Source organism: Uranotaenia lowii, chromosome 2 (genome assembly GCF_029784155.1).
Source record: "Uranotaenia lowii strain MFRU-FL chromosome 2, ASM2978415v1, whole genome shotgun sequence".
NCBI classification, from domain to species: Eukaryota; Metazoa; Arthropoda; class Insecta; order Diptera; family Culicidae; genus Uranotaenia; species Uranotaenia lowii.
This window is the reverse complement of record NC_073692.1, coordinates 202234597-202262192: the sequence shown is the minus strand read 5'-3', so window position 1 is coordinate 202262192 and position 27596 is coordinate 202234597. Positions and strand designations below refer to the sequence as shown.

The 27596-nt window shown below is 39.0% G+C and overlaps 2 protein-coding genes across 2 annotated transcripts in view; one reads left to right on the top strand and one right to left on the bottom strand.

The window, feature by feature from the left end:
* LOC129744551 (FERM domain-containing protein 5) overlaps positions 1 to 13418 on the top strand; it is a 52177-nt gene extending 38759 nt beyond the window's left edge. Inside the window, exons 5-8 of the mRNA XM_055737131.1 lie at positions 338 to 717; positions 783 to 871; positions 7960 to 8177; positions 8267 to 13418. Of these exons, the coding sequence (XP_055593106.1) occupies positions 338 to 717; positions 783 to 871; positions 7960 to 8177; positions 8267 to 8838 (1259 nt within the window). The 3' untranslated portion in view covers positions 8839 to 13418. The remainder of the gene's footprint in view (positions 1 to 337; positions 718 to 782; positions 872 to 7959; positions 8178 to 8266) is intronic.
* Positions 13419 to 22558: 9140 nt separating this feature from the next.
* Positions 22559 to 27596, bottom strand: part of LOC129743787 (uncharacterized) — a 61155-nt gene continuing 56117 nt past the window's right edge. The window contains exons 16-24 of the mRNA XM_055735978.1: positions 27474 to 27585; positions 26899 to 27405; positions 26506 to 26841; positions 25557 to 26441; positions 25362 to 25503; positions 24483 to 25300; positions 24347 to 24424; positions 23712 to 24289; positions 22559 to 23653 (exon numbers count right to left, since the gene is read on the bottom strand). Coding sequence (XP_055591953.1) covers positions 22678 to 23653; positions 23712 to 24289; positions 24347 to 24424; positions 24483 to 25300; positions 25362 to 25503; positions 25557 to 26441; positions 26506 to 26841; positions 26899 to 27405; positions 27474 to 27585 — 4432 coding nt within the window. The 3' untranslated portion in view covers positions 22559 to 22677. The remainder of the gene's footprint in view (positions 23654 to 23711; positions 24290 to 24346; positions 24425 to 24482; positions 25301 to 25361; positions 25504 to 25556; positions 26442 to 26505; positions 26842 to 26898; positions 27406 to 27473; positions 27586 to 27596) is intronic.

Here is a 27596-nt window from a genome sequence, read left to right as displayed (position 1 = left end):
GGTTCATCAAGACAGGTACGGAAATGATCCACTCGATAAACTTTGAGAATCTGTTGAAAAAATCGTACTTGAGGTATAGTAGACAAAAAGATTTAAAATTTCAACTTACTTTACTCGATGGTATTGAACCAACTTTTTCATTAAAATAAATTAAAAATAAGAAAGTTATTTCATAAAAGTTCATAGTTGAGGTATGAAATGTTGCGATTCACAATTTTAAGTTAAATGCGATCTACGAAAATTCTGTTAAAGCGATAACATGCGGAAAATTTAATTATTCTCTTAAGTTAATGATCCATGAACAACACTCCTAATGTGTTTCGATTTTTATTCGCAGATGAACTGGGAGATTACGATCCGGAAAGCCACACCGGGGAATACGTTTCGTCACTGAAGATAGCTCTCAGGCAGAGTGAACAGTTGGAGAAGAAAGCAATGGAACTGCACCAAAAACGGGAACCCGGTCAGGAATCGGTAGCCGCTTTTGACGAATTCATTGGGCTAGCTCGCAGTTTGGAAACCTATGGGATCGATCCGCATCCGGTTAAAGACCACCGGGGCAGTCAACTGTATTTGGGCATCAATTTTTCCGGCATCAGTACCTTTGCAGCGGGAAGGAGAGCACAGCACTTCCGGTGGCCGGAAGTGCACAAAATCAATTTCGAGGGCAAAATGTTCATCATTCATCTAGCGTATACCGATGATCGCCGAGAAGTGGTAAGTAGTGGATGTGAAATTTTTAATGTCTTTATATTATAGAAAATGTTTTTTTTATGTTTTAGAAAAAGCATACAGTAGGATTCAAATGTCCCTCGGGATCAGCATGCCGATATATCTGGCGATGTGCCATAGAACAAATGTTATTCTTCACGTAAGTAGTAAATTTATTTGTCTGCGTAGCATTTCTAAAAGTTTAAATTTATTTGATCGAACGATGTATCTCAAGTAGGTAACTAAATCTTTCATAAAACATACTTCAGGAATGTATGTTCAGTTGCAAAGACGTTTTCGGGGGAATAAATCTACATCCAAGAATGTCTCGTACGGTTTACTGTGTTTCCCTCTCAAAAGCTTAAGGTTTTCTTGAAGACATCTGCAGGTTCTATGAGATTGATAATGATGATCTTGTGATGTTCATTACTCTAGACCAGACATGAAAAACCTTGAGAAGCAACGAGCCAATTTGCAGAGCATTTAGAGTATTTTTTAGAGCGACAAATCTTTGACGAAATCATAACTGAAAAAGGGAAAATAAAACGAATTCATGTGTTTAAAGGAAACAGAAATTTAACACTGTTTTTTTCAAATACAAAGTGGATAGTACTAGTCGAAATTAAATAGGACTATCACTTAGTCTGTTTTCGCGATTGTTCATTCTTGTAAACAAAGACATCATTTGCTTTCATTTTTTTTAATTAAAAACGAAAAGTTTTGAAGGTCTTTCTATGGTTTGTTAAGAAGTTTAATTCACAAATAAAATATAACTCCATTTTTGTAAGAACTGACTACTATTCGTTATCACTTCAATTTAAAAGTCTTATGGAGCTTAATCACAACGATAACTTATAGTAAGAAAAATATATTTTATGAAATTACTGTCTTCTCAGCGTTGGATGTTGTATCGTTATCAAAATTTATAAACTTATTTTTTTTTCTGAGCGCATTTGCAAAAAAAAAATCGAGATTTAAATTTTGTCCTCAAAGACTTAGTTTTTCCGCTACAAATGGTGAAAGCTTTCAAAAGCTGATTAACGAAAATTTGAAGAATTTGGAAATGTAGAAGGCTTATTTTCAAGTACAATTAAGCTCTGTTCGTGATGATTTTAATTAAAAATAATTTTCTGAGAATTGCATTACAGATCTGCAGATTTTGATTTTTTTCGAGTTCCAAATTATTGCCGAAAACTTTGATCCTGAGTCATGTTGATAAAAAATCTAAAATCTCCGCTCCGTCCTGAAGTCCTGCCGGTGAGCCGTTGTATCTTTTTCGAAAAATTCATGATATTTGCGGTTTATGTTCTTTCGTTCATTGATACCTCATGTTTCTCTAGTTCTTTCCATCACCTACGAAAATGGAATCTACCGAGCATTTTCATCCTTCAACTTTTTGTGTGCTTGAATCGAAAAAAAAGTTCTTACTCATGGGCTTAAAAATTTCTGTGATCATTTTTAGCCTTCCGATTTTTGATTGCTTTCTGACCCGCTTTCATTGATTTGAAGTAGTAGGGGAGATAAGGGCATAACGAGCACCCAGGGCATAATAAGCACTCATTTTTTCTACAAAAGTACGTATTTTTTTAAAAAATTTCAAGAGAATTTGTTTCGTACCATCTATAGTATTAATTTTTCACCAGAAAAAAAATATCCTTTTCATCTTTGCAGAAATATTAAATAATAATCAGCTAGGTTCTCAAGTGACAAAAATATTATAATTTTTGAGCACCACCAAATAAGATATTATGACCTTTAAATCATCTTGATCTGAAATGTACGCACTACACCAGGATTTACACATTGTTTCTCAATTTTCACCATCATAAAATGTTTGATTTTTCACTTTAATCCATTTTAAAACGCGTTTTTACTTAAATTTGTTGACCTGGGGCGAACAGAGCACTTTTAATCAGGGCAAGATGAGCGTTTTCTGCCTTAAATCTAGCGGCGAGTTCAACTCGATGAAGTCAACTGAATTATAGAGCTACTATTTGACTTGTTTCATCTGTCGATTTGACCTTTTGGTAAGGTGTCGGAGAGGTAATCAGTAGACTCGAGTTCAAATCCTGTTCCGGTCCGGTCCAAATGCTTGGATATTGTTAAAAAATTGCCCTTACTTTGCCCGCTTTTATTCACATACTAACTGATCCTGTACAAACTTCGTTACGCTTTCAATCATTAATACGTGAAGATGGTTTTAGAATATTGAATTCGATGCATTTTTTGTCAATATTCGGTAAAAATTTCAACAATGTTTAAAGTCATTACTTTCTTTTGTGTTGATTGGTTTTTAATAAAATACATGTGAAAGTGTTTTCTTCGACTGGTTGTGAAATCTCAAAATTATAAAAGAAACATGCATTTTTTGCACGATCCCTTCGCTTGACCTTCACACCAAAGATGGATATCAAGTGTCGATTGACTGCTTCCCACAAAATTATAGCACAAAACACGGATCTTTTAATGTGGACACTGTCTCGTGGCTCGAAATTCGATAATCAAAACCAATTTTCAAACCCTCAAAATCTTGACACCTGAAATCAGTTACCTGTGCTGTAAAACTCCAATGTGCCAATTTACATTACAATCCTATGCATAATCAAGACAATATCGCAAAAGCAATGAATAAATAATAAGGACGACCCCTTTGGCCGACCCCTGTATATTTGATACCTAGAATCGATTGTTCGTTCCTCAAAACACTCATGTGTTAATTTCCATCACAATCCGATATATAAGGCTAGACGAGGTGGCCAAAAATAAGTCTTCTGGTCCAAAATAAGTCCGTTACCCTAATAACGCCAATATCTCAAAAACATAAAACATTCAATATGGAGGACCCCTTTGGCCGATCTTAAACCCTTAATTTGATACTTGGAACCGATTGCTCGTTCCTCAAAATATTCATGTGCAAATTTTCACCACAATTCCGATGTATATTAACGTCAATATAGCAAATACATTAAACAGTTTATATGGACGACACCTTTGGACAACTCCTGACCCGGAATTTGATACCTGGAATCGATTACTCGTTCCTCAAAACACTCATGTGAAAATTTTCATCACAATTCATTGTTTAATAAAGACATTATTGCAATAACATTTGGCTAGCTCCGGACCTTAAAATCAATACCTGAAATCAACTGCCCATCTCACAAAACCCTCATGTGTTTCATCACAATCCGACGAAAAATAACGTCAGTATCGCGAAAACAAGATTTGTATGTATGATTCTAGTATGGACGATCTCCATCAGAAGGAGTCATCCGAATATTTAAAAACATTTTTCATCATTCCTGGTCCTAATGAGCATCAGGGAGCATCAAATTTCAGCTTTCTAGCTCTCAAGATGGCTCAGCCTATAGAGGACAAACAAACAAACAAACCCACAAAAATTGCTTTTTATATACATAGATTTGGAAAGTAAAACAATAATCTCTAATTCATTTTTAAATTTTTCGTCAAAACACGTTTTTATAAAAGATTGTTTCTTCAAAATAATTTTTTTTTCGGATGAAACACGGATTGAACACTGCTAATGTGCTTCGACAAAATAAATTAGTTTCAAATCATTTTTCCCTTGAACTTTTGGACTTTTGTCTGGAATTAGCTTAGATTTGCCCGGATATTGTCCGGTTTTTGGAATGGAAAATTTGAAATTAAATAATTGCCCAGTTTTTGCCAGGTTTTTCAAAACATTTACCCGGAACTACCTAACCCGGCTACGTTTTAAAATAGCTCAGGAATGATTACTTTACTTAGTATTGCATCTCTGCCCTTAAAAGAAACAATATATGCATGAAATACTAGAAAAGTGACCAATCTGAATGATTGTGGGGCAAATGCAACTACAAACAGGTGGAGTGTATATTTGATCAAGTTTTGAATTCATATGAACTAGTATTGGATGATGACGAAAAGCTTCGCATGTCCTATAAACATGTCTCGAGGGTCGCATACGGCTCGCGGGCCACTGATAGCTCATCCCTGCTATAGACTTCAATCTAAATCTGGAGTGCAAGTCTGTCACGGCTTGCTACGTCCCGATCTGGATGGTTTTCGGTTTCCAAGCTCGAGGGAACAACCTGAGCGCAACAAGATTATCTATCACCAGAGTATTTGAATTATAGGGTACCGTAATCATGCGTGAACGTACCCCCATGCCGGGCATGATGACGTAGTTGTTATGAGATTCTTCATACATTCCATAGGAAAAAAAATTAAATCTACGTTTTTCGTCATTTGCATTAAAAAGTTCAGTGATTAGTGTTAAGGAACTAAAGTTAGTTTTGAATCAATTGATTTCAGTATGAAATATATTAAATAAAGAGCTGGAACCATTCCAAAACTCGAATAGGAAAATAGTTACGAGAAAAGATGATTTATCAAGTGATTTTTTTACTGCTAATAAACTCGAAATTTGCGTGTTAAATGATTTATTAGGACTATTAGATGTGTTTTCTTGCAATATTTTCCATTTTTAAGCTTACAATATGCTTGGAAATAGTTTCCAATAATTACAATTTCTACCAAAATTTAGATATTTCCGAGGTTAATTTGCATTTTATGCAGAACCACAAACCACATCGTATTGTTTTAAGAAGCTCATAAATCTGGGAAGTCGAATTTATGCATTTGAGGACAGTGGCGTACAAATTACTGTCATCAAAAATATTTTTTATGGAAAAACTGTAGAATTCAATACAATGCTCGTCATTTTTCATAACAACTACGTCATCATTCTGGAAGTCTGCCAACCAATATGGCGGATGAGGTAACCTGTTATTTCGAAGAACTTTGATCTATCACGTTTTATGTATTGCTGTGTGAATTCACCAGCGGCTGTGCTCGATGTCGTCTCCTTTAATCTAGTGCGAATGCCTCCCGAGGGATTTCTTCCGGAGATTGTCCTTTCAGTAGAATCGCACTTGCACTGAAGGTGGCTCGTTGCGCCCCTGCTCGTCTCGTTCCTACCGGATTCGTAGCGAACACCTGTTTTGCAGGACAGTCGTCCGGCATTCTCGCACCATGTCCTGTCCAGCATATCCGGCTAGCCTTCACCACCTTCTGGAACCTGGGTTCGCTACAGAGCCGCGCGAGCTCGCAGTTCATCCATCGCCTCCACACTCCGTTCTCCTGCACGCCGCCAAAGATGGTTCTTAACACTCGTCGCTCGAATACTCCGAGTGTGCGCAGGTCCTCCTCGAGCAATATCCGTAGAGAAAAACCGGTCTAATGAGCGTCATGTACAGGTTCGCGCGAGGGCTAAGTCTTCTCGACCTCAGTTGCTTGTGGAGTCTATAGTAGGCATGACTTCCGCTGATCTTTGCCCCCGATTCGCACGGCTGGTGTCATTGCCTGCGGTCACCAGTGAGCCGAGATAGACAGCTCGTCGCCGTCGATCGTGACCTTATTATTACTGGACTAGCGAGTTTGGTCGGTCTCAGATCCGCAGGCTCGCATACATTTCGTCTTTCTTATACTTTCCTACTTGCTTAGGTATATTAACAATTCTTTCAATCTTTTAAAATCACAATTAAGGTAGAGCACCGAAAAGTACTCAAAAAAAAAATCTATCGTTACTTATGACCAGACTTGTAAACCATCGACATTTTCTCTGACAGTCGCACAGCCTGCTTTTATCAGTTTCATTGTTCGTGCCATCAAACGGATGCGACCGAAAACTTGCCGAACAGTCGACTACCATCAAACGAAACGACATTCATTCTTCTTTGGGTGATTGTCGAACGAAATTTCGTGTCTTGGTACACGAGAGGGATAATTTGATGGTCAAACGACCATAATTCCCGACAGTTTACGACATCGCCTATTTCTTTCACGCAGCAGAACTTACAGACTCAATAAGCAAATGCAATCTTTTCTATTCACTCCCTCCTGTTGAAAAAAAAAAATCGCCACTCTGCAGCACCGGGTGATGTTTGGATGTGTTGGTCGAACAATGTGGAATGATTATCTCGATTATCTACGCAAGAGGGATGAAAGTCAAACGACTAACCACAACAAAGATCAAAATTTCATTTGACTTTTTTTTGCTCTCCGATCAAACGATTGCGCTCTCCACGATTGTCACGAACGATGCGTGATGGTTGTTTCCGTAAAAATTCAAACGATGGTGACCACTTACAAGCCTGCTTATGACTTTTTTCGCGGAAAAAGATAACACATTAAAAGACCATTCGAATTTTCGCCAGTTTTAGGCCATCAATAGTGGAGCAATTGTTAAACGATCAGATTTTTTCTCGCGTTTTATATGATCGATTTTTTTCAGAATGTTGTTGTTATAATTGTCTCACAAATTTTCCATGAAGAAAACAACACGAAATATGTTTCGATAAATGATTAGACGTTTAGCATCTAGCTCAAAAACCGCAAGAAAAAAATGTCATTAGATGCATATTTCTTAAGAAAGCGAGTGTGGGAGCAAATCATTTTGCATCAAATCGACATGTTTCATTACATGAGTATTGGCTTAGCTTGTCGTTCGTGCAATGTGGTGATATCAAATTAGTCCATAAGATCTTCATATCGTCCGGCTTAAAGAGTATAAACTCGGTTTTTAGTTTTATTTTGTAAAAAACTTGTCAACTAGATGAATGCTCGCAGGACGAAAAGCCTTTATAGCAGAGAACAGATGAGATTTTATTAACCTTGTTGAAAGCTTCTTCAAGAATCCAATGAAACAATATAAAATGCCCCAAATTTATGTTCGATGAGGTGAGAACAAAAGGATAAAAGTTTCCAGGATCTGATTGAATCCGCATCCAATTACATAAGATTCTTCTTCCTTCCTTCCATCTAAGAAACTTTTTGAATACTGGTTAAATGAACTTTTAGATTATAATCATTATTTATCTATGATTAAGCAAAACTCAATTGATTCGTTTAGGTTTATCCATTCAAACAGGATTTCATTAGATTCATTATGGCGGTAAAAAATGATAAACATTTTATACATTCATCAATTGTTATTGTAAGGTTTAGTTTTATATTGAGTTTTTTGCTTAACATTTTGTTTGATAATCGGTAAAGGTTTTTAGATCCTCTTATCCTAATTTTATATCATCAATGTTTCTCAAACATATAACATTTTCCCTTGAAAGTTTTTTTTTGGAAAAAAAACAGATATAAATAAAGGAATAACAATTTTTCCTGATTTCGTGACCTTTAATCAGGTGTCCCTTTCAATTTCATCACCAATTGTTTCTCACTGCAATATTGCAGGCTTCCAACGAGCCAACACGCCTCAGTGGTATCCGGCGGTGGTTTCTTCTCCTGGGGCACCAAGTTCAAGTATTCCGGCCGAACCGAGCGGGAGATCCTGTCGGAATCGCTGAACGCCCTGCGCCAACAGAAGCTGAACAACACCAGTCCGAGCAAGAGGAAAGCACAAAGTGTCCCGGCGACGCCCTCTAGCCCCCAGGGAGACCTAGCAGAAATCCGTAAGTTCCGTGAGTACGAACGCGGTTGACGTAATGAGCACTAACATCGGTTGGGTTTCCGTTTTTTGTTTGTTTTTGATGTTTCACAGGATACAGCAGCCTTCCAAGATCAACAATGTCCGAACCGCTGGGTGGTTGTATGGACCACCACATGGCTACGTCTGTGTATTGCACCGATAATCCACTGCCAACGTTGGAAACAGTTTCGGAAGAGGCTCGCAAAACGAACGGCGAGAGTAACGATCACCTTTCGGACTACTACTTCCGCGATTCCTTCGATCATTCGTCATCCGAGTCCGGTTTTACGACCAATGTCATCGAAAACCGACTGGGATCGCATATGCTCCACCGGCAGGCGTACACCTCGGATGCGATTTCGTCGTTAGCGATGCATAGTATGGCCAACAATTCGGCTATCATCCAGCAGCAGAACGCTAGCAACAGTGCGAAGAATGCCAAAAAGTTTTCCCTCATCCACGCGTTTGTGCCGTCGTTTATTTTCGTGGTCGTGGTGCTGGTTGTGTCCACCATCTACATCCTGGAATCGGATTCGGATATGTTCACTTCGATGAAGAACTGGCCGGAGATGATCTGCCTCCGGTATCAGTACTACCAGCCGCTGAAAGAATTCTTGACTCGAAAGTTTGGCGCCATATTTTGATTCGTTTTGCTCATACGTAGCAGCGGCGGCGGTGGTGGGGCCGGGGAAGATGGCAGCGGATTGGATGGAGACAACGGCTACTATCCAACGATGGTAGCCGGATCATATACGGAAGGTCGGGAAAGTGCCGGTAGCAATGATAGCCACATGACCCTCGTTCTTAATTTGCCGTTCACTAGGCACATGTGAACAGGAATGGATGAACAGATCAATCAAGTTTAAATGGTTGTGTATGTTAGACTTTGTTAAACTTTTTTCTGTAAGATTAATTTGTTTTATTATTTTTGAATAATGTTTATGGGCTGCACAACTCATGCATATAATTTTGGAACGTATTTATTGTTATACATTGCTCTAGCCTTTGAATATCTTATTTTCTCGAATATAGATGACATATTTTACAAACAGCTTATAAAGTATTTATCGTAGATCTACCTGAAAAACAACTGTTATTCTCGTTTTATATCTCAATTAAGATGCGGACTCAATTTAATGAACTCTATTTTGCTGTTGAAAATGTAGTATTTTGAAGTGCATTTGAAATGTAATTCACACTATATATGATCTTATAGTGCTTATAGATTCAATACAAAGGTGTCCATCAGACTTGAAATTCATACTTTAATTTACATAACTGCCGTTCTAAACAAAACTGACCCATGTGACTTTTGGGTCATTTACACTTTTTTGCTTGAAACGATCTCTATTAGTGCTAACTTTCGAATAAAAACAATAAAAGGTATACTTTGTTCTGAGCATTTACGAAATTTTCATCAAGATGGTTGTCTCTATGTTGATATTTCTACGCAAGAATGTCACACTAGAGAAAATTCTATGAAAATTGCAAATTTTATCAAAAAATTCTCTAAAGATGAGTTTAAACAGTTGATTACAATGTCATTCATGGATATGACCACTTCCCGAAGGATGGGTGTATAAGGTCTCGAGTTACAACGCTATCTACTAAATATTTTTGATGTTTCGACTTATGCAAGGTGAAATGCTAGGTATTACTGAAACCTTGAAAGAATTAGTAACCAATTTCATATCCCTTAATGCCTCAGACATAGTTACTTCGAATTGGGTTTTAGAGTTTCAATGGGGAGTCCTGCTTTCGAATGAACATTAGTTATTGTTGTGCTCTATAAATCTCGGTAGAAATTTTTTACAAATGATCGAGATTGGTGAATTTTCTGACATATAAACAGGGATTCAAGCATTTTGGGTAATCTTTTAAAATTGTTTCCTTTGCACGTCTCAGATACACAAAAAAAGGACATGATTTCATAAAACAGTTCAAAATCTTTCAAAACTTGAACAGAGCAAAAGCGAAAGGAATTTTTACCATCTTTATTATCTGATTCCATTTAAATATGTTTCTTCATTTAATTTTTTTGAATTATATTTTCGTTTTTCAATTCATAGTCATTGATTCATTATTTTTTGGCAATTTAAAAATATGTTTACACTTTTATCTTCAAATAGAGATAACTCATTCTAATTACCAAACGTTTTACATCCATCCAAAACCTCACAAGTATTGTGAAACATGACCACATCGATTTTAGCTTCCATCGAATTTTAAGTCAACAAGTAAATACTTTAACCCTCATCAGGTTGAGCAATAGAGCGTATAAGTGAATGATACCTTTATGATTGCGACAAAAAACGATTTATGTTACTTAACAAAACAGAAACAAATGCGCAAGGGATAATATGTCAAAAACATTAAAACGAAACAAACAGTTAAGTCTGGTAATGCGCCAAAAACAAGAACAAAAAAAAAGGAACAATTACAAATCATGAAACAAATTAAAACAAAGTAGTCTGTACGAGAAACCCATTTCCTATAAAATAACAAACAAATTTGCGCTTTGAAGCAGACCTGAGGGCTGTGGCGGAAAATTAAGTACATTGGGATTAAATTTAAATCCAAACACAGCCCTGAAATAGGAAGAGAAAAAAATATTCGCTTCACAAAATCGATCCTTTTAGTATTTCGAATCTTAGAACGCAAGGCAAATGGAAAAAAAAGAAATAGAATATGGAATGATGAAAAAAAACCGATCACTATGAGAATAATGACCTGCACAAATGTATAAAGAGCACCGGAAAAGAGTTACGATTTAGAATAGTAAGATTGTGATGCGACGTGTAGTAGTGTTCAGCATATTTTTGGATTAGAAGACTCCAATTGTTCAACTATTTGGCGTAGATTTACAACAAGATTACAAGGTGGTCAGACAAGGAACGCTGAAGGAAAAACAAAATCTAGATAGGATGCTTGCACATCAGAATAATAAAAAGGGTGCTGCGAGATATAGTTTTCTGATAGGCTTATATAGAATATGTACCTTTCATTTTCCTAACGTCACATAAACAAATAATGTGAAACATGTTCGAATAGAAGAGAACTTACTGGATGCGAGAAGTGATATACTGGCTTCAAAAAAATAGGGAACGATGATTACATTTAAAGATACTCAAGAACTGATTGCAAGGTTTTCATTATTGTGAAAGGCTAGGTTGATCGGATTTTTCATTAGCAAATTATTTTTGCAAGTATTAAATCGCTAGTTTACGAGCAAAGTTCATAGGAAGGTTACTTTTAAAATGAGGATAAAATATATGACGAGAAGACAAAACTGAGAAAACAATAAAGTTGCTTGCCTTATTTGTTGCAGTACCTTATACATGAAATGCGGACAAAGTATAATCTGATGCAAACTTTTAAAAGAAGAATCTCAGTTCAGTTGCTTTTAGCTAGCTGAAGTAAATAGATGATCAACTCATACAGATATTCCACAGCTCTGCTACAGAGTCATGATGAAACGTCCAATTCCTAGCCACCAGAAAAAAACGCATTTTTGAAGTTCTCGATAAGGCGATTAGATGCAAGAAATCCGAACTCCCATATAAAGATTCAATAGAAGAGAAAAAGGAAAAATGTATTATAGAGAAGAATATTAAGTAACACACTGTGAACCGAGGTACCAACTATTAGCTGAGATATTTGAGTTATTCAAAGGATGTTTGTAAGAGAAAAAAACACAAACAAAGCGAAAACTACAAAGTAAACCACCCAAGAGTATCAAGCTGATTAGCGACAATCATAAAAGTACCGGAGTGCAGCGGGCAGTTGATTGGGTTTGTTTGGAAAATTGTGATTTAAGAGAATCTTAGAAATTTTCAAATTTGTATTCACTGGATAAATTTGTTGAATTTCTGTATGAAGACCGCTTCAGCTAAATTTATTGGAAACTATCTGGTTCTATAACTAAACCAAATGGTAATCGCACGTATTTGACTTCAGTGCCAGTTTTGGATGAATTTTATAACAGTATGTTTCGGAAAGTGTTTTTGGTACAAGCTTTATTTCATGTATATAAGTGCGAAATCTTGGACGATCTAAAGTTTGTTGGGATTCGACCGCACCTTGTACATTGCGCCATATTAAATCGGCGAGATGCAGCGAAAAGTTCTTACCCACTCCAAATGGAACGTAAAATGCCATCATATTGATCTTGATTGGATTTTTTTTTTCAAATTTGTAACATGTGTTTTCTTCTTTGTAACAACATTTCCAATTCATGGAATTGCCGTTTGGTGTAAAGAAAACTCCTAATAGATTTCAGTGAACGATCAATGTTGAAAAGGTAGACCGTTTTATCTCCATAATGTGATAACATTCGCTTTCACGACGTTCAATATCACTAGGGCTGTTTTGGTTGGGATTGTTATATTTTTAGCGATACATGTGATGGGGACTTCTATAAACGTATGTTATGAAAGAAGTCGACTAGATCTGTTTATTTTTTTTACCTGCATATTAATAATCAAACACATTATTAAGAGACAATTTTTTTTCGATACTCATAAAACAATAAAATCCAATTCAGACTTCAGCTGTCCGTTTGCAACATCCGCTTTGTTATCTAGCATTCCACATATATTCCCCTCCAAAACAACGATTACCAAAAATTGTGCAAAAAATTACGAGTGCTGCTAAACTGTTCCTTCAGATACAAAATTTCACTAGACACACATATTTACGGTCATATCCACAGATTAGAGCAAGCGGGTTTTCCACCGGTGGGAAAGAAACCAGCCAACAATTGTAAATAACAAACATTGCTCCCGAAAAGAGCAATGCGATTGCATCCCAAACCAAAAAGAAAAAAAACAAGAAATAGAAACAGAAAATATCCTAACCCTATATTTTCCCTTTGGCCACATCGCAGATTCTGAGTAAATCACTCACGAGAGACAAAAAACTATTAAAATAAAAATCCATAAAACATTGCAATTTGATGAAACTGTTATGATAGATGAGAATGAAATTTATGAAGCAAATGCGATACAATGCGGCATTTAACTAGTCAGTCAGTCAGTAGTAAGGAGTGAGATCAAACATAGAACGACGAACGATAAGGAACATTTGATGGGAAAAGCCAACAACAATGGACGGAAACAAACGTGCATTGCATTTGCAAAATAGTTGTGAACTATGGCGAGAAACCATGTAGGAAAACAATTACAAACAATTTCCTGATTAGAAATAAACCATCTTCTTTCCTAAAGTTGTGTTTGAAATGTTGACGACATTCATAAATTTAATTTCTGAGAAGTGTGATTTCTCAGTGTCCACGAAACCAGAGGACAGTTTTGTTCTATTTTCCAATTGCAGCTGTGACTAGACTTCCGTACCACCTATCGTAAAACATAATTCTGCAGCACATTCTTATATTTGGATATCCTTGGTGTCGCAGCTTACGTCTCCCGTTTAGTAGCTGGCAATTGTCGTCGTCTAATAGATCAAGTAATCCGAATGTATCCGATTTTTACGTCCAATAACTCTGCCATCTTTTAGCCGATTTTGATTGATGAACACAAATTTAAACGTAATTTCATTCAATTTTAGTTATACACACCAAACTAACGTGGTTATACAGTATAACCCGTAAAAAATACGAAAATTTTAAGGAGTATGTTTTGGGTTGTTTTTGACTGTTTATGAGGAAATTTTTTGTGGGTCTATTATCTCTAACCTTCATCAGTCAATTGACTTAAACAATGCTGTTCCCGTAAGGGCCACAAGACAGAAACTGTTCCGGAAATTTGAACTGATGTTTATTATGATCGTTAAATTTCTCCTGAAATTAATACATATTCGTTGTTACAATTTTGTGCTTGTGGATTATAATTGATGTTACAGTAGTGATTCAGTTTCTAATTTTAATGTTTAATAGTGACTTACGTTTAGTGTTTCTTTCTGTATCTGTCGACTATCCGGTATTTAGTCCTATGCGGTACCAACGGCACGATCAATAGCAGCTCTGGCTATAATACGATTTGTTTTTAGCTTCTAATTTCAATGATTGTGTAGTATAAAACTAGTACCCGTTGCCTGTCGTGTCCTGGTTACTCGTAATCTTGTTAAACCACGGTTCCTTCATTTGTCGTGTAACGAACCTTGTGTTGTAGAATAGGTAAGTATAAATTTTTATATCGACTATAAATGTATATTGTATTAATTCACCTTTTGGTATTTGAGTTCACGTCTCTAAGCGTTTTAAAGGTATTGAAGTACTGTAGAAGTTTGTAAATAAAGAGCTATCTAACTACATTAGCCCAGCAATTCTAAATTCGCTTCTTACTGTAATGATGACTTGCTAAAATTAGTTAAGTAAGCGATTGACAGATCTAGCTTCTTATTGTCTACTTCTCTTTGCTATGCTGTCCTACACTTCTTACATGTCTTTAACCAGTGGAGCCGTCTTCTAGTGGGGGCTGATTAGAATAGGAGGCGTGGTCGCGCATTGCGTAACACTCCCCCCCCCCCCGGTACGCATGATGTAGAATCATGCTTACGATCAGATACGCCGACGTCCAAAACTGCCAACTTCACTGCTGGTCGCTCGTAGTATTTGGTGCGGTCTTCACCGTGGCGCTTCGAACTTGTCCATCACGATTGTTGACCTTAACAACACGTCCTTTGGGCCACATGTTTCGTGGGAGGTCGGGGTCCGCAATAACCACAACATCATCAACTTCGATTGGTTTCACTGGGTAGTGCCACTTCGTTCGACAATTGATTGAGGGCAGGTATTCTTACACCTACCTTTTTCAAAATTGGTTTGCGTTTGTTTGTGACGTTTTCCAAGTATTTCTCAAGATATTAGGGTTGTCTTCGAAAGGAACTAACGGTTTAGATCCGCTCGAGGATCCAAGTAGAAAGTGGTTCGGGATTATGGCTTCACTGTCTGCATTGTCAATTGGTACGTACGTGAGGGGACGCGAGTTGATTATAAACTCAATTTCCAAAAGAGTATTATGGAGCACTTCGTCATTAGGGTTCCTAGGGATTTTCATATTTCTTAAAACCTTCTTGACAGATTGAACTAATCTTGCCCAACTTCCTCCCATGTGAGGACTACTCGGCGTTAAAAAGGTTCATTTGGTGTTAGCTGTTGTGAACTCTTCCATCATCTTATTCTTGTCTAAGCAGCGTACGGCTTCCGTGATTTCACGATTGGAGCCTACGAAGTTCGTTCCACGATCGCTGAATAATTCCAGAGGAGTTCCTCGTCTAGCCATAAAATTTCGTAAGGCGAGAATACAAGAGCTGGTGTTGAGAGAGTGTGCGATTTAAATGTGAACAGCGCGAATGACTATGCAGGTTATAAGTACGCCCCATCTTTTTTCAACACGCCTGACAACGACGACGCTCATGAGACCAAAATAATCTACGCCGGCGTATGAGAACGGCCATGCGTATGCTACAAGCCTACTTGAAGGTAGTGCTGCCATAGCAGGAGGATGCGGACGAGCCCTAGCATTTTTACACATCTGACAGTCTCGACGAATTTTATCGCAAACTCTCCTGAGTTGCGATATCTGTGTAACTCCGATAATCTGAACGTACATCTCTCGAATCTGACCAGAAAAATATCTGATTTATACGTATTCTGTGACAATCTCCAATATCTTTAGCCAGTCTCACTCCGATTACAGCAGCTTGGAGCTCTAGACGGGGTATCGAGACGTATCGCAATGGGGCAACACGAGTTTTTGACGTTATAAGGGTGCACTCGATATTTTCTTTCTCCTGATACCGGAAGTATGCAACGGCTGCATAGCCGTTCTCGCTCGCATCTACAAAAATGTGCAATTGAACTTCGCAGGATTTACGATCTGTCACGGCTCTTCGATAACAACGGGGGATAGATACGGTTTCCACTCTTCGCAAAACACTGAGCCAGTGTCGCCATTTAGTTAAATGTTGCTCCTCTATGTGCTCATCCCAATCGATGCCGGAGCGTCATATTTCCTGAAGAAGTACCTTCAAGTAGATTAGAAAGTTTGAGAGCAATCCAATTGGGTCATAGATCTGCATAAGGGTTCGCAATACTTCGCGCTTTGTGGGTATTGTTGTCCCATGTAATAATTCATATTCACCACATTCCTAGTATCTTCTCCGTATTTAACTCGTTGCTCACGTTGAGGTCTTTCTGGAATTCCTTACTTTCCCCCATAGCCTTCATCACCTTCTCGGAATTGGACAGCCATCCACGAATCTCAAATCCACCTTGTGAATGTATTATTCTAGCCTCCTTGGCAATTTTTACTGCCTCTTCTTCGCTCTCGACACTGAACCGCATGTCGTCTACATACTTATCGCGAATTTTAGCATTTACAGCTTCTGGATGTTGCGAAGAAAAACGTTTGGCATTTAAGTTTTTCACATATTGTGCACAGCTCGGCGAGCATGTTGCGCCAAAGGTCATTACTCGCATCACGTACGCAGCAGGTGGTTCTTCAACCTGTCCACTATTCCACAAAAATCGTTGACAATGTTGGTCGTCCTGGTTCACGAGGACTTGGTAGAAAATCTCCCGTATATCACCTGAGACTGCAAATCGGTGTTCACGAAAACGTTGCAGTATGTGAGGTAAGGATACGATTTGGTCCGGTCCTTTGAGCAAAAACGAATTAAGCGACAAGTCTCCAACTTTTGCTGCTGCATCCCAAACTATACGCAGCTTTCCGGGCTTGTTCGGGTTAAGAACTGAAAATATAGGGAGATACCATATTCGACCTGGATAGTTGCGTTCTTCTTCGACTGAAAGCTTGCGTATATAGCCTTTTGTTTCATAATCGGTGAGTTTCTGCCGTAAATCCTTTGCCATCTGAGGCTCTCGAAGCATGCGTTTCACCAGACATTGATGCCTTTTCAGTCCCATTCTTTTGCTGTTTGGTAAGAATACGTTGTCATAGCGCCAAAGAAGTCCAGTTTCATACCTGCCATCTTTAAAGACTGTTTTTGACCTAATTATGTCAAGAGCTCGTGAATCATCTTTAGATATGAGCTGGTTTTTAATCGGTTGAATTCCCAAGCAATCAAAGGAAAAATAGTCTTTTATAGCTAAATTCAGTGCTTCACATTGGCAAATATGATAGTTGAAGGCTTTCCTATCACTAAATAATGAAATATCGTTTGTTAAAGAACAAGGACCATAAATAACCCAGCCTAAACGTGTTAGTACTGCGGTTGGGTGATTTTCAGAACCTTATCTGGAATTCGGAGGATATTCTAATCTGATGTTATCCATTCCTAACAAGATTCTAGGTTGGACATTGGTGTACGGTTCAATCGAGACGTCGGATAAATAGCTGAAGCTTTTCACCAATTTGGATGTGCACAAGGTTTGGGGTGGTTAATCCAAACTGCGGACTGTATGCACCTTGGATAGACAGAAGCGCTTAAATGTTCCAGAGCTTCCCGAAATGTATACTGAGCACTTCATGGAGTCCGACTCATACCTACCCTGACCAGCAGGTCAATTTATGCAGAGCGGATAGTGTTCTCCTTCCAATTTCAACTCGTTCCACAGACTGTGTTCCATGAGCGTACATGTGGATCCTCCATCTATAAAGGCGTAGGTGTCAATTGATTTCCCATTCCCATGGACGGTAACTCGTACGTATTTCAAAAGAACATTTCCCGTTGTATGTTGGTGAGTGTTGCAGAAAGCGTCCTTTTGTTGTGCTTCACCAGACTGCTTATGCTTTTTGTCGTTGTGCAACATCCAGTGGCGCAGATATTTACATCCGTTTTTGCTGCATGGAACCTTGCGTTCACAGTTTTTAAAATGCTTGGTAAGACACTTCCTGCAGATGTTCTTATCATGGATTAATGACCAACGTGACTGTACTGACATATTTTGAAACTGTATACAGCTCTCAAGTCCACTACATGTACCGAAGCATGCGAGACAGGCTCCTTCCTTGTCCTCCTCGGCCGGTGTGATGTGTAGGTGTAAAAATGCTCCTTCTTTCTTTGGCTTGCCAGACTGTTTCGACCAGGCCTCTGGTCTTGTAACTAGACTGCATGCCTCTGCTATTCTACCAATCCAAACACTAACTACAAGGAGGGAATTATCACCCGTTTCTAGACGATGCAATGCCCATTTCATTTTCAACCCTGGTGGTGGTGCATCCACTAATTCCTGTACCAGTGAGGCGTTGTACAGACGTTCCTCTAATTCACATGCTTGTATGCACACAAAACTTTCGGGGCTCCACTTAGCAAAATTTCACTGTTACTTTCCGTTAGCAAAAATATTTTTTTAATTTTGAGTTAGCAAAAAGCTAAATTTACTTGATTTTAGTAATGAAAAAGGTCATTTTACTTGATTTTAGTAAAACGAAGGTTTTTCAGCCGCTATGTTCGCAGACTCCAGCCGCCGCGCCAGTTGGGAGAAAATTAAAAAGCTGTCGCGATTAAGTGCGGTTCCGGATGTTCGTTGCTGGTGGTTCTTGTTGGTGGGCAACTTCACGAAGAAACGGTAGCTAAATCGACACCGGATGCTTACAGGTAAGGTCCAATCTTAAAGTGTTTTGATTCTCCAATATTTTAATTTGAAATTTGTGTGTTTGTTTTTTTCCTACCAGGTTGAAAGTGCAACACGAAACCCGCAACAGTCCGGCAATGAAGAAGGACCACAACTGGAATTTCAACGAGCTGCATCCGGAAAACACCCCGGTGCTTTCTTTGATGAAGATGGCATGGCATTTTGCTCGCCAGTAGGTGCGTTCCCAGGATCGAACCTTCCGTTTAACGAAAAGTGTGAAAAAAATTTAAAAAATGTGAAAATTAAATTATAAGTGAATGTAATTTGTGTATTCTATTCAATAATCAAATATTCCCCTGATTTTCCAGAGAAAAAATAACAAAACATGAAATTACGGGTCCCAGCCATCTTTTTCTCCGGTTTTTGCTAAAAATTTGAGTAAAAATTGCGGCGGCTAACTTTTCCTCTCGTTTGCTGAAATTTTAGTAAAAAAAATTGCTAAATTGATTGCTAAGTTTCTAGCTGGTCAAATTTGAGCAAAATTTTGCTAAATTCCGGCCTCAGAAATTTTGTGTGTGGTGGCGCATAAGTTTTGAACTGCTATTCCAATGTCGATACTTGTTTCCATGCGGTCATCTCTCGGCTTCGGTAATAGTCTCACACGTTTAATTATTGTTTCGATGATTGATTCCGAATTACCAAACAACGTTCTCAGTCGCCCAATGACAACTGGAACGTTATCAGATGTAGAAGACGACTTTTCACTGCGTTCAAAGCACGGTCGTACAGAGACTTCTTCAAGCGGTCCAGGAGTTCGTTGTTGCCAAATGCGCGCATCCTGGAAGTTCTTTCGAATGCTGCTATGAATCGTAGCCAATCTTCGAGATCTCTTCCGAATTTCGGTAGATCTTTTACCGTGTGTCTTGCTGCTAACTGATTGTTCGATAATGATTCGTCATAGGTGTAGAATTGTTGAGGAGGTTGAAGCGAAGCTAGCCTCGATTTACGTTGCGTTGAAGTAAGGTCTAACTGTGGATAGACAGTAGCACGTCCAGAATCACAGAACTTGTGCTGAACGTCTACATATTTGGGAAGGGGAGTCTCATTCATCGGCTTCGGGGTTCTAGAGTTGCGAGCGATATCCATTTCATTCAACCATTCATCGATTTTTTGCAAACTTGCACTTGTCTCGGACTCACTATCACTGGATCTCAGCATCTCCTGCTCAAATGCTAAACGTTCCTCTAACTGCATTTTCTCCAGCGCCTGTCGTTCTTCCATTGCTTTGAGCTGCATTTCCTTGACCTTCGTCGACTTGTTGGAATCTTTCAAGGATGACTTTGCAGTACTCTTCGGGGCTCGAATGTGCTGAGCGGTAGAGTTAGCTATGGGTTCTTGAGTAAACTTGTATGCTCGAGCGAAGGTCTGTATCTTCTCAGTCAACTGTTGATTCTCTGAAGGCTTCCATCTGTGAGGCGTTGGCTTCAATGTCAGAGGCATTTATTCCGAAGATATGCTTCCGATTCAGATCTAAAGAATACTTAAAATATTGATCGAATTCTTTCCAACACAGTTTTTGCTGAGCTATTTTTTTCAGTCTTATATGTGTTACAAGCCTACTTGGTTGAATAATTCTACTGAATCAAAGCAATCGAAAGATTTTCTTTAATTCAACATGATACACGGTACGATATTTCATGAACGCACTTGTTGTTTGTTTATCATAGACCGCGGAAAATTACTGGCCAACTGAGATGTTTTCTTAATGTTTGGCTCTGTCAGCCAAATGAATATGAGATTTTTCAAGACTGTCTCAAGGCTCATCGACGTTGCATTTAAATCTTGTTTGAAATCCTGGAAGAATCGTGTGTTTTTTTAAATAAGCTGAAAAATGGCAGAGTTATTCAACGTTGAAATCGGATACTTACAGATTGGACGCCCTGTCCAATCGATACGCTGGAATGGCAAAAATGTAATTATAACTCAGTAGGTATGTTCGAAGCCTTCTGTATCGGTGAGGGTGTTATATTTCAGGGTAGTGAATGAAATTATAGAAGCCTAAAATGTCGTACAAATGCCGTTTGGCCTAAATATTAGTCTCAATAGTTTCCAGGCCATGATGATGATTGTTGATATTATTTTTGTGGAATAAATGTCGAGCTATTACAGCCAAAGATTTGCTTTTGATGATGTATTTTGTGGAGCAAGGTAAAACAGAATCTTATGAAATGTCTTAGTTTTTCGGACAGTGGCTTATTGTTTGAGAAACTTCTAGAAAATATTTAATTCTCGTTAAACATCGAAAATGCTATAAAAGTTTCCAGTCTTTTGAACCTAAATCAAGGCTTTTTTCAATTTGGTAATTTTTTTCTTGTTTTACCAATCCTAACTGATAACTTTTTCATCACCGATGTTTATATTCAAAGAAATTTTAACGGTTCCTACTTTCAGGGATAAAAATAATCAAGAAATACACGTTTCCAGGATTCCAGCGAAACCAAAAAGCCGTTATCCTCTAAAATCAATTTGAAAGTAAATTTTCGTCCACTTCATATGATTTACGATTATACGGTGTGCCAAAAATAATTTGTGGAAAAAAAAAAAAACCATTTGGGGCATCCAAAATTATTGTCTTTCTTTTTTTGTTAAAATCTTGTTAAAAGTTCATCCTGGTAGGTATAAGCTGGTGAATACTTGCAGATATTGAACGAACAATCGATACAAATCCCATTTAGTCGAAAACCATTGCCCAGAATGAATTTTTCCCAGAATGACAAATACCCAAAATCAAACCCCAGAATGAACCATTTCCCAGAAAAAAATTCCCCAGAATGCACCATTTACCAGAATTTTTTTTTCCCAAAATGGACCATTTCCCAGAATTTTTTTCCCCAGAATGGAACATTTCCCAGAATGGCACAAATCCCAGATTTTTCCTCTAGTATTTTTATTTGTTTTTTTTTTTCAAATGAATTCTTGTAAATTTCATATGATTCGAAATTTAAAAATGATTTTTTAAATGAAACTACAGGTTTGAAATTTTCCAACTTAATTTATTTTAGAACCAATATTGTGCTTTGTTTATGGTTTGGGTACTTTTATTGAACCATTGTCCTTTAAAAAACCGTTTTGGTATCCGACTCCTCACTGCGCGTTCGAACTTGAAAGACGTTTTGTCCTTCACGCTGTCGCGTGGCGGGCGGGGCTAAGGGATCACCCCTAGCTTTCACGCAGACCTAGGAAGCCCCGGCAGACCTAGACTAATTTATTAGGGCCGCCGCTTCCGACGGCGGGTCGGCGGCCACCTCGGATTTGGGAGCTTCGGCAGCTTTGTGCCGCCTCGGCCCCTTCATCCTCGTTGGTTGCGGCTTTGCCGCAAAAGAATAGTATTATGGGAATCCAATTTTCGTGGAAAAAATCTATTTGTATTTATTTAATTTCAGGTTGGATAAATATATATAATTTCCTAGATATGGCAATTCTGGCGAAAATTTTTCTGGGAAATGGTTCATTCCGGTAAATTTTTTTCTGGGAAATGGTTCATTCTGGGGAAAAAATTCTGGTACATAAATGGTGCATTCTGGAAAAAAAAATCTGGGGAAGTGGATTTCTGGTGATTAAAATTCTGGTGATTTTTCATTCTGGTCAAAGGTTTTCGGAGAAATGGAGTAGGAGTACAACCATATGGAACATCATTGTTTTTGAACTTCACCTGTAATGTTGCATTTTCAATTTGGTTATTTTTATGCTACAATTTTCCAATTTTGAAGTAACATAACATTTATGAATGCTGCCACACAATATATCAGGAAACATTCAGATGATGAGTCGATGGGTTTTTCTCAAAAAATATCATAAACAAATGATACAAATAAAAAAAATACACATTTATCTCAATTATTGCTTTGGCATTCACACTATCATCACATAGAAAATTGTCATTATTATTGTCTTAAACATAAAACCAATGCTTGTTCGCTCTCAACTACAGCAGCTCATCGTCTTCCTCCCAGTCCCAATCGTGGTCCGGTTGCAGCACCGACAGCAACTCATCTTCGCTCATTCGCTCGTGATCTAAGCTGAAGGCCGACGGATAAGTACAGGGCAAGCAGAGCATGTACGAAACACCGGTATTATGGCCGGTACATTCACACGTCTGACAACTGTTGGAAACTGCCCCACTGGCCACCCGTTTTGTGAATACGGTTATGAACTTCTTCGTTGGATTTCGCCTTTCCGGGCGAAGTTTTCGACCACTGAAGACCGATCCGTCGGTTTCGAGCGCTAAAGCTGCGCAACTTCCTAGGGTGGATTTGGGAAGTCTGACCTGCTTCCGCAGGTCGGAATCTCCAATCAGATCTTTAAGGTCCTTTTTGGTGAATGCTTTGTCCCGATCCATACCGAAGAACATTCTGGAGACGCGCAATTTTTCGAATTCAATATCATGGTCTGATAAAATGTGCAGTTTGATACCATTTTCCAGCATTAGTTGGAGCAAAGAAGAGTAATCGAGCTTCATGCTTGAACTGGCGCATTTGGAGCACGGTAGCAGGATGAAGATTTTCGATGCTCCAGGGCGGAAAATAAGCTTGGAAGCTACAATAATGGCATCGAAGATGTCATCATTGGTACCGGGTGCGGTTTGAATATGATTGAAGAAAGGTTCAATGAACTCATGCGTCACGAAAACGTTGTCATTGACGATGACGCTACGTGGCTTGTCGAAGGGGGACTTTCCACCGAAGGCAACCACTGAATAGCGGTTGTCCGTAACGTTGTATTCCTGGAGTTCTTTGTGCAACGATTGAACCAGAGTTATTAAACTCTTGGTAGTAGTTATGTTCTCGTTGCAAGGTTTGGCTTCAATGAGGAACACAATGTCGGCGGTTCGTGGTAGTTCGTGTTCCTGCATCGAGACAAAGGTTCCCTCCGGAACGTACGATCCGTTTACGAGTTTACAACTGAAATAAGTAAATGTGAGTTTCTGATACAAAAAAAGTTAAAAGAGTATTTTCTTACTGAATACAAGTATCCGGAACACGAAGTGGCATTCCTTCCAGAGCGCAAGCCTCCATATACGCCAAAGCAGAGGTACAAGCCCCATTATCTGAAGGATTATCAGAAGCACTCTTGATATGATAACCCAGATCCAGACACATTTCATAGAACGGATTCACATCGACAATCGGGAAGCACGAAGCAAAGTATGAATGTTTCTGCCGGAAGAAGGACTCACACAGCTGACTGAGCTCGTTGGATACGGTAAAATAGTTGCGGGTATGGTTTGTGGTTTCGACGTTCGCTTCGCATCCCGGTAGCGTCCAACTGTTGATGAACTGTTCTTCGCTGCGGGCGTATTTCTGCTCCGAGGTAAGGTAGTCATCGTAGATTTCGTTATTCATCGTACCGAGGATACCTGCAGTTTTACCGAAGTACCATCCTGAAAGATCGAAAGAGCACATGTGGTATTGAAGGCTACAGGTTAGCTTGAAACCCTTGAAGGATTGGATTATGAGCTGATCCGTTTCACGGTAGACTACGGTGTCACCGATTTGCGCTGGCAGAGCCGTGGTATGGTTTCGAGCAATTTGAACCGACTAGAAGAAGAGAAGGCTATGTAAAAAATTCATTGGTTTAATAAGGTTAATACTTACCGTATCTAGAATATCAATCTCCAGCAGTTGATCCTCTGCGATAAGTGTTATTTTTCGTGAGTTTTGACCCCGATGCACCTGTAAAAAGATTACTTCGGTAATAACATTATTTAAAGTAGGAAATGCCAGTATCTACCGAAGGCTCCAGCAACAAAGTAAACGTCCTATTGTAGAAATCATGAGCTAGTACGTAGGAACACTGATTCGATTCTCCACCCTGTTGCAGTTCTCTTAAATCCATCGAAATGAAACGCTTATCAAATGACATGTAATGCCTCGACCCAACCAGCAACGTATTGGACTTGAACGGAGGAAGCCACATCTTGGAATCGGTATAAGGCTTAAGTTCGCTATAAAGTGACCAAAGAGTTGTGTTGCTTCCGGAGAAAAAGTCCTGCACATCGGTTATGAACTTGTACTCAGGGATTTCCTCGAACTTGGGAGTTTCGTTGAATGCGTGCCATGACATGGGCAGCTTTTGTTCAAGCTCCATGATACCTCGGTCCGGATCAAATATGAACTTAGTCTTAGCCTCTCGGTAGCGATTTTCTGCTTGTAAAGCTGTTTGTGCGTATCGCGTCAGTTTATTCCTAACTATTCGCCAAAGCTGATGAAGTCGTGTCTCAAGTTGGAACTCTTCAGCGATCCATTCAGCTTGGGCCCGGACTTCGTTAACGCGCTGCATAAGGAATTGGACGTATTCCAGATTCTGAAGTTGTTTTATTTCATCCCACAGCTCGTTGACGACCTGGTGGAACTCTCGCCCGAATGGAACCAGGTTAAAGAACTTTTCCTTCATAAACCGCAACACAATGGAGCCATACTTTTTGCTGTTTGTGATTATGTCGTTCTGTACCAAATCTTTGTAGAGTTGATCCATATCTTGAGTGAAGTTTGTTACCTTGTTGAAATAAGGAGATTCTGCGATCTCCTGAGTTTTTGTGAACAAGAATGCTGAAAAGTTCAAATTTATTGTTAACATTTGTTCAGAAAGTGTAGCGAATCTTAAACTTACTGAAGATCTCATGTCCAACGTGCCACGTCAAAGATTCCATGTAATGGGCTAGCTTAATAACAGAGGGTTCAATATTCTGTAACATTCTCTGCCAGTAGGAGGTGATGACTTCCGTAAACTTTTTCCAAAGCTCTTGAACGTTCTGTAAAAGGTTATCTTGTATAATTTCCAACTGAAAATGTCATTAAAACTTACCTTTATAAATTGCAGATGAAGATCTTTGATAAATTTGTCATATTTTGCTACGGAGCTTTCCAATACTTCAGATAAGTACTTCATGGAGTCTCCCTGCAGGATATGACCTATAACGTCCACCACCTTTTGGTATGATTCTTTGATGGTTTCCATCAACCAGGTGATAGATTTCTTCAACGCTTGTCCCGAGTCACCCATTACCTGCCAGAATTCGGTAAGAATCTTCGGAAGCGATGTTATTTTGTTTTTGATAGCCAACTCATCCAGAACAGTAATAGTAAAGTTGATCACCGATCTAATGTAGAAATCATCTGCGACGTATGAAGAATTTAAAAACTGTCGCAAATCCTCCAAATCATCTTGAATAACATTTAGCCCGGAAACATCTTCGAGAAAACCTTCCAAGAACGGATGGGCCGAGTCCCAGATACCGTTAACTGAGTCCTTAGACTCCAGGTAGATCTGTTTGACCCAGAACTCCAATGACTCGGTGAACGAAGTATGAATCGAAGTGAAATAGTTCCTAACTAAATTACGCAAATCGGAGCGTATTTCCGGCCGCCACAGTAGCTTACTGGTAACCAGTCTGGAATGATTCATCTTCAAGTAGTAGGCGACGTCCACCTCCCGCGAGGTGTCGTAGTCTCGCCAGAAATCGAAATACGCACTGCGGGAGTCAGGGATCAGGCCGTACATGAAGATGTTTTCCGAGGCGTCCGGTGTCATGTTCACCTTCATCTCAACAAGCTTCTCGTCAATATTTATAAAGAAGTACCCAACCGAGTCTAGATCTGGTCCATCCAGCAAACTTCCGTTGATCATGTAGATCGGATAGTGTCCGGATGCTTTGCCCCAGAGCCGGTATTTGCTGTGTGATGTGAATTTCTGGAATCGAAATTGAGAATCAAATTTAAGTAACAACCATAAATATACTAGCGCAAATACTTACCTCCATAATAACTTCCTTCTCGGCAACGTCCAACTTTCCAATCACGTATCCGTCCATGCGAGACAAATAACCCCGTTTGTAGTTGGAGTTAGAGTACAGCTCGTACAAACCTAGCCTTAGACCAACAGATCCAACAGAGGTCATGTCCAAGTCCGACGCTTCGTGATGGCCGAATAGATTGTACGAATAATTCCGGTACCCTACTTCCGAGGTAAGATCCTTTGCGTTGAAGCCCACCGATACGTGATGATTGTCGGAATGAGTGTATCGTATATCTACGTTTGTTTTCAGTAGATCCTTATCGTCTGCGTAGTAGACTCCTTGTAAGGTTATGTCCTGAAATGACTCAATTGAAATTATGTGTTTCGTAATTTTTACAATAAAAGCTTAAACCTGCTCAAAAGTCGGATGTCCCAATGAAACCAGTAAACTCTGCTTCGTGACACTAGCCTCAGAAGTATCGAGCCATTTAACAGCTCCTCGAAGCAGCCTAGGCTTGACAGGTTCATCGGAATAGGACGTCTTATTTGGAGTGTACCACAATGAAACATCCGAGTCGAAGGCATTATCGGTCACCGAGTACCAACCTTCGGCCGAAAGATTTCTTCTAGGGTAGGATATGTCCAGCTTGAATTGTTGCGAGTCGTTGTTCGCTTGAGACATGTTGGTAAGGTGGAAGTCGTAAGCGATCCAACGTTTCGGAGATAGCTTCAGCTTGGACTTGTGCCTGGTCGTGTCACCTTGTTGATCGAAGTCCGTTTTGAGTACTACGGTTCGATTAGGGTGAATTGCTGTGATGATATACTCTCGACCGGTATCTCGGCTTGTAATCTGTAGCTCTCCGGTGATGTTGAACTTTTTCTGGTTTCGTAACTCAAATACCTCAGCCCGTTTGATGTCCTGCAATTGTAGTGATAGTTTGAATACACAAGGTAGCTTATTTTTGTTGACTGAAGTCTAGTGTTTACCATTTCATGATAGTTATCTTTCAGTTGTTTCGTTGTATGAACGTAGTGAACTCCAATAGGTTTAAAATTGTTCTCCAATGAAACATCGACTGTCTCTTTCTCAAATCCAGCCCTGAAAAGTGA